Below are 12,548 nucleotides of genomic sequence, written 5' to 3'. Positions count from 1 at the left end.
CAGCATTTCCCGAATTTGAGCCCAAGTGTCAAATTCTAAAGCCCGTGGGGGTGCGCTTTCCACTCTATACACCACACTGCCTCTAGGAAGCTTTGTGATTGGCTTGAAGACCTGTGGCTTCAACTCAGCCAACAGGTGAAGCAATCAGGGTTTGGTTGGGAGGGCGGAGGATCTGGGGGAGCTAAACCTCAAGTCAGGGAATATGGACCAGCTCTGTATTAGGCAGAAAGGGCTGATGGCTCAGGAGTGCGCTCTCCGCCCCGATCCCCGAAGGAATGGATCAGTTCCGCTGAAGCAAAGGAAAGCAGGTGCTCCTCGCAGCTTGCAGGTTGTTTTTAAATGAAATGTACATGCAGGCAGTTCCTTGCAGTGTGGCTGGGCTGGGGCCTTGGGATACAGGAAATCCACCAGCTGGTCTGACCTATTTGCTGGACTGAGCACCCTTCGTGGTGGCTCTGGGGAGAAAAAGCCCCCTCTCTTCTTTGCTCCTTTCCCCCGGGGGACTGTCAGGCCGAGGGGCCCTGCAGCCCTCTGCACCCTCACCTCGACATTCAGGTCAGCTCCGGCATCCAGCAGCATCTGAACCATCGCCTCGTCCCCACGGACACAGGCGTACATCAGGGGGGTCATGCCCTGCAGTGGGTTAAAAACCAGAGAATGGAGAGGGTTTACACGGGGGCTGTCACTCCACAACAAATGGAAATTCTTACTTGTGTGTAGGTGGCTACGCTTGCATTCAAACTCCAGCATTAAAAAAATAAACGTGCCGCCCTAGGACTCATAAGGTCATAATCCTCCATATTTTGAAAACCAAAATGTAAGCAAAAAAAAAGGGGGGGGGGAGAATGTTTGTTTTTTTTTTTAAACAATTATCTTTGCTTATGTTGGAGTGTTTTCATTTGTCTGTCCTAAGGTGCAGCAGACCTAAGAGTGTTTGCTAAAACAAGTGGCTGATTTCAACTTATGGGTCTTAGGAACTTTCTGGATTCTGTGACATCACTCCAAACTACCTAATTCATAAACACTGTTTCCTTGACATTTTCTCCTTCACAGTATAACAAGCGTCATCTTTGCTTTCTATAAGCGGCAGGTCAGTGTCAAGGGAAATTGGATGCCTCTGAGCATGCCCCCGTCACTGACGTCGGGTCTGACATTATCATTTACAAGCAAAAGGCAAGTGAATGAGGAATGGTTTTTAGGAATTCCATATTTGCTTGTGACTTCTGTTTATTTTGAAGTTCCACAACCAACAGAAGGAAGGGATGGAGTTTTCAATAAATAGTGCTGTAAAGGTGGCTATTTGGGAAAACATGCAAATTAGAGCCTTATCTCACACCATAAGCTAAAATAATTTCTAGTTTGATTAGAGATATAGAGAAAAATTAAAACCATAAAAGACATTTAATTGGATCTGTTTCTAAGGTGTAAAAGTAATGGAAGAAATCACAGACAGAAATCATTACAGTGTTGAGGACATGAAATTGAAAACATCATAAACAAAATGGAAAGATAGACAATAAATCGAGACACGTCTGTCATACTATAACAAAGGGTTATACGTCTAATATGTAAAGAGCTCTTCTAAATGAAGAAGACAGTAAAGCTCCAATGAAAGACTGGCAAAAGGTAAGTAAAAAAAGAATAGGGAAACACATATACTGTTGGAGGGTGTGTACAAGGAAACAAAATCTCTGGGAAAGTAATTTGAGATTGAGAACCTTCAGAACGGTTGATACGTTCGAGCCACTATTTCCACTTTCAAGAATTTCCTTAATGATGAGCATAGCATAACATATAGGATTGTAGAATCATGATTCTGTACACCTGAAACTATTGTGTCCACTATACTTCAATTTAAAAAAAACTTCCCTAATGAAATAATCAGGGATTTGAACAAATGCTGTGTGTTTAACTCGGCATTGTTGATACAAGTAATCAGAAACAACCTAAATATCTAACAACTGAGGGTGGCAAACTGAATAAATAATATTACCCTTAATGGAGCCATTAAAAGTGATTTAAAAAAAGAGTATTTAATGATACTGCAAAGTACCTTTAATATAAATTATTGGAAAAGGCAAGACGTTATAAATCTCTTTTAAAAAAATAATGGAAGTGTGTGTGTGTGTGTGTGTGTGTGTGTGTGTGTTAGGACTCCTCGCTGCTCAGGAAAATTCTTAGCTACTATTCTTCCCCTGGAACTCACGGCATGAGCTGTCCATATGAAAAACAGCTCCATCTGCCCCTTGTGACTTTCCATCTGGGGCTCACATTGAAAACTGCTGTTTGTTTTCTCTGTCCGTGACATCTTCACCCACATGCTGTCTCTTGATTGGTAGACACACCAGCCTCTCACCATACCTCAGTCTCAGGGGCTCGGGGGGCAGCTGCCTATCTCTGAGGTGCCTCCTAGGGTTCCCCAGAATGACTTCTGTGTATCTTAAACATACCCTGAAAGTTTGGTAAAAATACTCCTGGAGCTGTTCTGTGATGCGGTAACAGAAAGGCAGGCAGAGCACTAATTTTAACCATGCTCAAAAAAGGACATGAAGGACACATGCTAAATATAAATGATGGCTATCTGGGTGATGGCATTATTTCCTTTCTGGAATAGGTCTGTTTTTCTCTATTTTCCATTTCAGCTGCAATGATCATGTGCAACTTCTATAAAGATGAACAAGGATATTTTTATATTTTAAAAATTAAAACTATAACTACATTAAAAAAAACACCCTAAGTCACCAGTAGGGGGAGCGTGTGTCCAGGGCCTGCTGCTTCCATCTTGGCAGGGGGCAGTGCACCTGCTGGAGGTGGGGGGGGGGTCAGCTCAGACTCTCAGACCCTGTACCTGTTCGCTCATGGTGTTGATGCCGTCGGGCCCCAGCAGAGACACTGCCTGCTTCACCAGGTCAGTCCGTCCACAGTTCAGCATCCGGAAGCCCAGGTCCTGCTTAAACTTGGCTTCGATGGCCACTGCATCCAGCTTCCGAGAAGCACAAAAGCAGTCGTCGGCCCTAAGGAAGGGAGAGACGGTCAGTTGGGTGCAGTGGCTTCCCCAGGAAGTGGTCCTTGAGGACCAGGAGAGCTAGAAAGCACCAAGGATCCTTCGCATTTTTCCATGTCAACTGCCTGTTCCTAGGCTCCAATTAAAATACGGATGTCTTCATCCTTTGTCCTTCGTAACTGCCGCTTATCTGTCTTCCTCTGTGCTAAGTATGGCGAGAGCTAATATTCACTGAACGTTGACTATGGGGTAGGCACTCTGCTAAACATGAGTTAGTTTTGTTCAATCCCTACACAACCCCACAGGGCAAGTACTATCATTACCCCTCTTTTAACCATGGAGATAAATACACAGATAAAGGACTTGCCCAGGGCCACACAGCCAGCAACCTGTAGTAGACACTGTCCCAGACCCCTCTCTGTGCCCTCCCCTTGCTCATTCAGAGGGTGGAAACCAAGGAAAGGAGCCAGGTGTTCAGAATTCCTGGTTCCATTCCTGCTTCTAACTAAGCCACTTTGTGACCTAAGAAAAGGGTAAGTTTATGGGGAACTGCCTTCTTTTTTATCGTTGGAGGAAATGAGAGGGGCTACTCTTCCAGAAAGTTTATGGCTCCGAGGCTCCTCTTCATCAATAAGGCTAGGACCTGGGGGAAAGCCCTTGAGGGGTGAACCACAAAGGGAGCCTCAGGAAGTGGGTGGGATGGGTTTGTGCTTGACTCCTCGTTGGGTTTCTGATCTATCATTCATCTCTGCTTGGGCAGAAGGCTACCGTGAAATAGGAACCCAGGGTAGGAGATAGTGGGGCTCTGGACAGGAGACAGTAAGAATTTGCTTCTGGCCACCAGGGGGAGCTGATGCAGCGAAGACAGAAACCAGAGACAAGCACGAAAGCTTGGTGTTGATGTGGGGTCTAATCGGCATGCACACCTCAGGAGCTGAGTGTTGGGCTAGGCCTCCAAGAGCCCATTTGTATGAGCACTGGGAAGGACCAAGAAAGGCCCACTGTTGACCAGGACCCTGAACTCCAGGATTAAGACCTTTTCATGGCAGGCAGGGGAGCCAAGACCACCCAACACTGTTGGAGGACTCTCCAGGGATGATTGAGGGCTCTGCAGGTGTTGGGGGGGGGGGAGGACCAAAGGACCCTTGGCCTCAGCATCCAAGACGTGATGGGATTTATGCTATGAGGCATGATGCATGGGGCTTGAACTTGGGACTCTCACAGTGAGGGGGTTGCTAGATTTAGCAAATAAAAGTACTTTAGTAAATACTGCATGGAACAAACTTGCACTAGAACACTCTTGGCTGTTTATCAGAAATTGAAATTAGACTTTTTTTTTTAATTTGGGAAAGGGCAGAGCCACCTGCCATGATTTGAAAAGAACACAAGGACAGACCATGGATCCCAGCATCTCCAGGGGAAGAGAGGAAACTCCCAGTGTGGTAGTGGGCTGCATCTAAGTTCCCTAAAAGATGGTCCAGGCCAAATAGGACAGAGCAAAAAAGGGTGAGAGCAACAGAGCCAGGTTCTGGGGCACATGACAGAGGCTTCTGGAGAGGGAAAGGTGGGGGTCTGCATGTGTTGTGTTGACGTGTCTGGACCCCTGATTGGGTGGGGTGTATGTACAGAACTTGGGGAGGTATCAGATTTGTCTAACGGTAGGGAAAACTTTTCTTCTAACAGACCACTATCTAGTCTGGGAAGAGGCTGATTTGTGAAATCAAGAGCCTCCTTCTTGAGAGCAAAGATGCTATGAATTGTCATTGTCAAGTGAACTTGCAGTTCCTCTCTCCCGTCTGTGTCTAAGTCCCTTCTGCTACCCTCCATGCTTGACTGACTTTCTCAATTAAGCATTTCCCCCCCCTGGAGTCAAGTTGAATTCCACGTGACTGGAGAAATGTGTGGGCACCATGATCGGGGGCTAGACCCCACCCCGAGTTCCCTGAGAGCCCAGACTCATAAGTCAGTAACTCCAAGAACATCAGCACAAGTGTTTACCAGCTACAGAGGCCCTTGATTTTAATTACAAAGAGACAAATGGGAAGGAAATTACTGTAGCTAAGATGGTGATGATAATAATTGTTATTATAGGAAGCTAACGTTCATTGAGTTCTTACTATTGAAATCTAAGCTCTTTCCCTGNNTGAAGTCATACAGGCTTCACCAGAAGCCCACAAGGGAGGTGCTAACAGGAGCCCCATTCTAGAGTTGGGGAACCTGCCCATGTCACAGGGCTGGTAAGCAGTGAGCCCATATACCACTGCTTTCTTGAGCACATCTCTTGGACGTCTCCCGGACCCTCACGTGTAGCATGTCCGAAATGCAACTTTTTCTTAACACGTCCAGCCCCCACCCTCCAAACCCGTCCCCCAGTCATCCCGTCTCTGGGGATGGCACCCCTGTCCACCCAGGTACTCAGACCAGAACCTTCTCCCATGCTCATGGCCATTCCATCAGCTGGATTTTGCCACCCCAACCCCAACCCCATCCACTGCTCTCTAGCTCCAAGGCCCACACACGGGTTCCAAACACTGGCCTCTCGTCTAGATAAGTGTGGTGGCCTCCCCACTGGTCTGTCAGCTTCCAGTCCGCTCTCCATACAAGCCAGTCTCTCTCTCTTTTTGAAAGATTTATTTATTTCAGAGAGAGAGCGAGAGAGCGAGAGCACATGCTCATGAGCAGGGGAAGGGGCAGAGGGAGACAAGCAGACTCCCCACTGAGCAGGGAGCCTGACACAGGGCTGGATCCCAGGACCCTGAGACCATGACCTGAGCCGAAATCAAGAGTCAGAGACTTAACCGACTGAGCCACCCAGGTGCCCCCAAACCAGTCTCTTACGCAAGAGTGAGCTTAACATGTAAGTAAGACCGTGTGGTGCTTCTGCTTACAACCTTCCCATGCCTTCCCGGGTACTGAGACTAGAATTCAGCTCTGGGGCCTGGCCCACGGGCTCTGCAGGGGTGGGGCCCGCCCCCACGGCCTTCGGCAGGTGCTGCCCTCCGCTGGCCAGGGTTTCTCCTGCCTTGAGGACTTCATACTTCCTCTTCCCTCTCCTGGCTCTTTGCAGCGCTGGCTCCTTCTCAGCCCTCAAATATGAGCTTGAATGTCATGTCCAGAGGGGGCCCTCTCTAAAGGAGGGTACCCCCCTTTCCTGCCTTTACATGCCCCATCTCTGGCTGATTTCACCCTTCCCTTTCTTAGCACCTTTCACAATCTGTGATTACTCCATTCTATTCTTCCTATCTGTCTCTCTGCCTATCTTACCGTTTGTTTGCTGTCAGCCTCCTGGGGGCAGGACCCCATCTATCTGGTGTGGCCTCTTACGTGCCTGAAGCACAGGGTCTTAGCTGAGAGGGAGCCACGTACCACCTACCCTTTGAGAGCAGGCCCCAGGAAACACCTGTTTTTCAAGAATCTCTCAGTCGTACAAAATGAGTAATGGTTCTGGTTACTGAATGTTACCAGCGAAAGCAGGTAAGAAACATGGTCCATAAAGGCTTGTGAAAACATGGCTTTCTGTTCAACCCGGTTCGTTAGAAAATTTAACTCTGTGACATTTAAATTCCTGCAGCATTCCTGTAAACACGACTCAGAGCTCCATTTACTCTTTCTGGAAGGTCCCGGAAGCATCTGCCACGGAAGACCAATAGGTCCCCCTGGGGCCTGGGTGAAGACGTGCGCCTTCCGAAGGGTGGGACTTATTTATGCAGAAATCTAGTAAGCGGGTCACCTGGGGCTTCACTAGAAAGTGATCAACTCTGTGGTTTTCCCCTCCAGTGGCTTTCAACAATGCCATAAAAAATCTGATCAATTTAACTAAGAGGTCAGCTACGGAAGTAGTCAATTTCTCTGATTTCTCAAGGGCCTGGGCCCCAAGAGATTGGCTTGATATTTTCCACCCCTTCGAGAATGTGACTTCAGAAAGATGTTTGCCAAGAAGCCTGCAGGCCTGAGCGCAGCAAGCAATCTCGTTGCCTTTCTCCCCTGGGAAGGAGGCAGCGTTGAGGAGGGATGCTGATGCATTCTGCTCATCTCTTGATGTACTCCCAGCGATAAACGCAAGCAGGTGAGGCCTCAGACACATTTTATTCATATGTTCATTTTTAAAGCTAGCATACATGGGAGTTGTGAGCAGGAACTCTGGCTCCCAGTTCTGTTACTTAGCAGCTGTGCAGTTTTGGAGCAAGTCACTTAACCTCTCTGTTGTTCAGTTTTCTCATCTGTAAAATGAATTTATAGTAAGAATAGCTTCCTACCAGACGACAGAGCTTAGCGCATGGCTCTCATGAAATGTTAGCGATCTCACATCATAATCATTATTGTAAATCACAAAGCAAGGCGTAGACTGGAGAGAACACAGCGTATTTGGAAGGACCAAATACAGAGACTTGGAGACCGAAGAACGCTGTAGTAATAGCACTTCCTAGGGTCTCAAAATCAGACACCGTATCTAACAAATTTCACCAGAATAAAGGCAGTCCTTTTCTCAGTGGGGACACCCTGGCCCCCAGAAAGGCTGCTGTGCCTCAGCACGGTTTTGCAAGCAGACTGAAGTGATGACAGAGGTCGGGAAGGGAAGGGGGATGGGGGTCACGCTTGAAGAAAGCACAGTTTCTGGAACAGTTCAACAGGCAGGAAATCGCAGAGCAGAGCCACTCAGGATGCTGGGGACCTGCCCAGCCAGGCTCCCGGGCCTTCTTTTCTCCCTACCCCCGGGACCAATTGTGACACCCCCCCCCCCAGCCATGCTAGAAGGCGCCAGGCAGTTCCCAGGCTCCGTGAGCTTGGACTCTAGGCTAACTCTGGTAAGCCCATCCCCAGGGGCGTGGGCTCAGAAGGCTGACAGCCTGGGTTTGTCACCTGACTCTACCTCACTAACTGCTTATGCTGTGCTCCTAACCCTGCACAGGTAATTTAATCTCACGCCATTTCTCACGTGTAAAATGGGGACACTAGCATTTTTACACATTTTGCCGATTTAACAAATACTAGTTCTTACCATGTACCAGGCATATTACAACTTTCTGCAAATATTAACGTGTTTAATTCTCACAATAACCCCACGAGGAAGGCATTATTGTTATTAACTTTACAGACAAGAAAAATGGGGCACAGAGAGGTTAATTAACCTGCTCGTTGTCACACAGCTAATAAGCAGGAGTCAGGATTTAAACCCGGGCAGTCTGGCTCCAGAGTCTGTCCCACTAAGCACTCTGTACAGCCCAGTTCTCAGCAATGTGCTGGCAATCACTGGGCTTCCGTGCGTGACTCTGGGATCTGAACCTCAAAGGCCCAAAGAGTCCCCACAACCACGACCTCCCCTCACCAGGAAGAAAGAAGCCATTCCTTACTGCATGCTCACTGTGAGCCAGACACCATACCGAGTGCTCAATTCCTACCACTTCAACCGACCTCTCCTTGAAGGCAGTGTTATCATTATTTCCATTCTATGGACAAGGAAACTGAGGCACAGGTCTGAGTGTTCGACACTAAAGCTTGTCTCCCATGGAGCAGGGTTCACATCCCTTTTTGCTTCATACCTGCTACCCTGGGCGGGGAACTAACCCCTCTAAGCCTCTCCTTTCCTATCTGCAAAGCAGGGAGGATAATCGTAGTTCTTAGGCCTCTATCTGTGATGGGGATTAAGAAATCATACTGTTGAGCCACTCAGCGCAGTGTGTGATGATAACCGTACACAGGATGCATACTTCTTTGTATTCGTATATGCACGCTACTTTGTGACTGTAGGTCCTCTTTCCAGGGATTTAACCAGGCATCTGGAGGTCCCCCACCCCCATCTTCCCACTACACACTTCTTCAGTCCCAGGGCAGGTCCTCCCTTGCTGCCACAGCCCTTTCCAGCTGCCGTGGCGCCCAGCCCTCGCCGGGGCCTTGTCTGCAGAGCCCGTGTGTGACAGCTCTGCTCTTGCTCCCGAGGCTTCTCACTTCCCCTTCCGTGTTTGTTCTTGTTCATCTCGGTCTTACCAGCCGGCTGGCAGCCTGGGAGACGGCAACTTCCCAGGCCCCTCTCAGAGGCAGCAACCAGGGGTCGGCCTGGGGGAGGGGCTGTGGGGGGGATGGTGGAGCCGCTCTGCCCTGCTCCCATGGAAGACGCCAGTGCCCACCATCGCGGGGCCCAGGCAGGGGTGATTACCTGCTGAGCAGATGACTCTGGGGGGGGGGGTGATACCGCCCCCCTCTGCTGCCTGGGCCCCAGGACGCGTGATTTGGCTTGTAACATGGTTCCAAGGCTGGCAGTCACATTAGTTGCCTTGGAACGGAGTAAAGATGTTAACAGTAGTCAGAGAAAGAGTAAAGATTTACAGTTTTCCTAACACACTGCAGTGGGTATGAACAGCGGCATTTACAGGTAGTCCCTGTGCTGAACGTTTCACAGGTGACAGCTCAGCTCCAAATAACCCACTGTCCTCTTTATTTTACAGGTGAAGAAGCCGAGGCCTGGGACGTCTGTCACTTGCCCAAGGTCCCACAGCTCGTAGGCGGGAGGGCTGGCGTTCAACCCCGCCGCTCTGACTTCGGAGCCCACGCTCACATCCTGCTTAAACCCTCCCAGGAACCCCACAAGGCAGGCTTCCGGATCCCCAGCATACAGAGGAGGACGCAGCGACCGAGAGGCCTTCAGTGGCCTGCCTTCAAGTCACTTGGCTCCTTCTACCTCCATTCCAACCCAGGCTAGGGGCAATGTCGTGATTCACGCATTCCCACGCACTGTTCACCAGCAGCACGCGAGCCAGATGGGGCCCTGCCCTCCCAGGCTGCGCAGAGAAGGACATTAAGTGGGCTGTTAGCTACAGGGGTGACCACGTAATGGAAAACAGAGGTGTCTGGGAGAAAAATGAGAGGCATAACCCTAACTCCAAGTCCTAACTGAGGCTCAGCCAGCCAGCCTTTCATGTTCCTCTGTGGGATACCAGAGAGATTTATGACGTCGAGAAGGAGACAACGACGCTGATTTCATTTATCTGGACCCTCGGGAGCTCACTGAAGGGTGGCAGAGAGAACTACTGATGATATATATGCCAACACAGCCTAGTTCCTGGCTGCATAACCCTGGGCAAGTTTCCCCCTCTCTCTCTGGGCTTCCGCCTCCTCATCTCTCACATGGGGAGAACAGGACAAGTGCATTTAGATTTTGTGGGGAACAAGGGAGACAGTGCACACGAACCTATTCTGGCTACTCTGGAAGCCCTGGTGGCATATGGACACATGCCTAGAGAACGTGGGATGTGTGATGCTGACAGAGACTATGAACTTCTAGAAGATGTGGACATTGGTCAGCCATCCGAAATGCAACAGAAACATCACAGACACGCAACACCCCCAGTACCTCTTCAGGAATGAGGGTAATGCGTTGGCTATGAGACAACACCTAAGCCAGGGTGTGGAAAATAGGGTTAATCTCAGACACCAACTCTGATTCATTTGTATGGCAGGTGGGAGTATGGTGTGAAGGAGGGTTCTGCGGCCAGTTCTCAGCTCAGCCAGGCGAGAGGAACAACAAAGGCCCAATAAACAGTTCTGAAAGCAACTGGTACGGCGGGAACAGGGCCAGGGTAAAGGCTCAGATGAATGTGGTTTTAAGTCATGGCTGAACCACCCAACAGCTGTGTGACGTTGCATAAATCACATTTCCTCCAACAGCCTCAGTTTTTCTCATCCATAAAATGGGGTCATGAGGCTAGTCAAGCTCTTGGGTGCCTCCAAGCATGGACATCCTCTGAGTTGACCCCATGTTTTCTGGTGCTCATGAACCATTCCTTACTTTGCACCAGCTTTCCTCCCTTCCTCCATCCCAACACTTGAGCTTCTCTGTCTTTGCTCTTACGTCACGCAAACTCTTGTATGTGGCCAAGGGGACCATCTGGGAAAGACACGTGTGGCAAGGAGTGCTATCTCCCAGCATTCCTTCTCCACCCCTCTCCTTAGAGCAGTACAGAATCTTTGGCCCTCCCTGAGTTTTGGCATGGCATGTGGCTGTCGGGTTAGAAATTTCTATTTCCCCTTGTGGCCAGCGACAGCCATTTGCCTAGAGTCAACAAACAGGAGGAGGAAGGGATGCAGGAACTTTCGTGTCCTGTGGTGAGCGGGAGCCAGCTCGGACTGGCTGGGAAACCGGCTGTGTGCCTCCTCCCCACTCTGTTGGTGACATCTCCCTGCTAGCCCGAAATCAGCCATCGTGGAAGTATTTACCCCATGGAATCCGGCAGGCACTACAAGCCACGGCTCCCGCTGTCCTGCTGTTGAACATTCACCAGCACACCACTGTCTACGTCACCGGCTTTTAAAAGGAACGTCGAGCCCTGGGGTAATAGCCCTATATCCCCCTCCCCAGCTGATAAGCAGACTTGCCAACATCCGAGCGCTGACCACGCAGGTGAGCCCAATGCGCTAAGGTGGCGTTGGCCAACTTTATCTTACTGAGTGAGGTCGTCACTATTTTAGGCTTTAGGCTTGAGGGTCTCTGTTGGGGCTTGAGGACAGCCATAGACAAATGGGTGTGACTGTGCTCCCCTAACATTTTATTAAAAAATACCCAGGCTGACTCATGGGCCATGGTTTGCTGATGCCTGCTCTCAAGGGACCGCAGAGCAAGAAGACGGAAGGATCTGGGGTCTTTGAGGGATCGTGTGGAGCAGAGTTGCCCCATCAGCCTGCCCTGGCTGATCTATTACATGACGGAGAAAGAAACATCTATTTTAGTTCAGTCCCTGTACTTTGAGTTACTCTTGTCATCTAACTAATACAGGAGCTAAGAAAGTAACTGCCCCTTACGGCTACTCTCCTAACGCATCAGAACGGAAAAATACCTTGAATTGAAAGAATTGAAAGGGTCAGATTTGGCTGCGTTCTCCCATTTCCTAACTTCTTTTGTCTCTAGATAAGAATACGAGAGTCTGCAGGTCCAAGGCAGGGGTATACTCCTACCAAGTATGTAGGAGAGTAGGTTCCTGGGTTTTGTTCACAAGGGTCTGGTGACCCACAGGACAAAAGCCAGACAGTGTGCTCTGGGCATGCCTGTGGCTGCACTGGCCAGGCTGCCGGGGCGGGCAGGGGGAGGGGAGTCCTGAGGGGTGCATCAGGCCTGCAGGTGTCCCCGCTATGCCCCTCTCTAGTTTTCCAGTGTATTGGGATGAGGCGGGGGGAACGAGGCCAAGAATGTGCTGGTTGACACTTCTGTCACAAAGCAGCTCCGTGGTTCTCAAGGAGCCAAGAAGAAGGCCACATTCTGTTCTTGTTGTGAGGTGCAGGAGGTCCGACTGGAAGAGAATTTCAGGGAGCGGGGAGACACACAGGGTGTGGGGCCGAGGGGCAAACCCTAGGCCAGGGCAGTCCTAAGACCCATACTGCTGCCCAGCACACAGTTTGAAAACAGGCTGCAAATAACTTTCATGTGGGACGCACACGTGCCCAGTCCTCTCTGCTGTCTTCTGTCATGCTGGGTCCACTCGTGTGTTCCCTGCCTGGCCCTGGGCCTCTGAGTTTGGGCCCTGGAGTAGCGAAGGATGAATGTGGTTAAGTTCTA

The 12,548-nt window shown here is 49.7% G+C and overlaps 1 protein-coding gene across 3 annotated transcripts in view; it reads right to left on the bottom strand.

Moving 5' to 3' along the window:
* Positions 1-12,548, bottom strand: part of BTBD11 (BTB domain containing 11) — a 300,917-nt gene that overhangs the window by 45,085 nt on the left and 243,284 nt on the right. For all 3 annotated transcript variants that reach the window (XM_040637421.1, XM_040637422.1, XM_040637423.1), the window contains 2 exons: positions 2,849-3,014; positions 544-633 (listed from right to left, as the gene is read on the bottom strand). In XM_040637421.1, coding sequence (XP_040493355.1) covers positions 544-633; positions 2,849-3,014 — 256 coding nt within the window. The remainder of the gene's footprint in view (positions 1-543; positions 634-2,848; positions 3,015-12,548) is intronic.

The sequence above is a fragment of the Ursus maritimus genome, unplaced genomic scaffold (assembly GCF_017311325.1).
Source record: "Ursus maritimus isolate PB19 unplaced genomic scaffold, ASM1731132v1 scaffold_21, whole genome shotgun sequence".
Taxonomy (NCBI): domain Eukaryota; kingdom Metazoa; phylum Chordata; class Mammalia; order Carnivora; family Ursidae; genus Ursus; species Ursus maritimus.
This window is presented reverse-complemented; position numbering and strand designations above follow the sequence as displayed.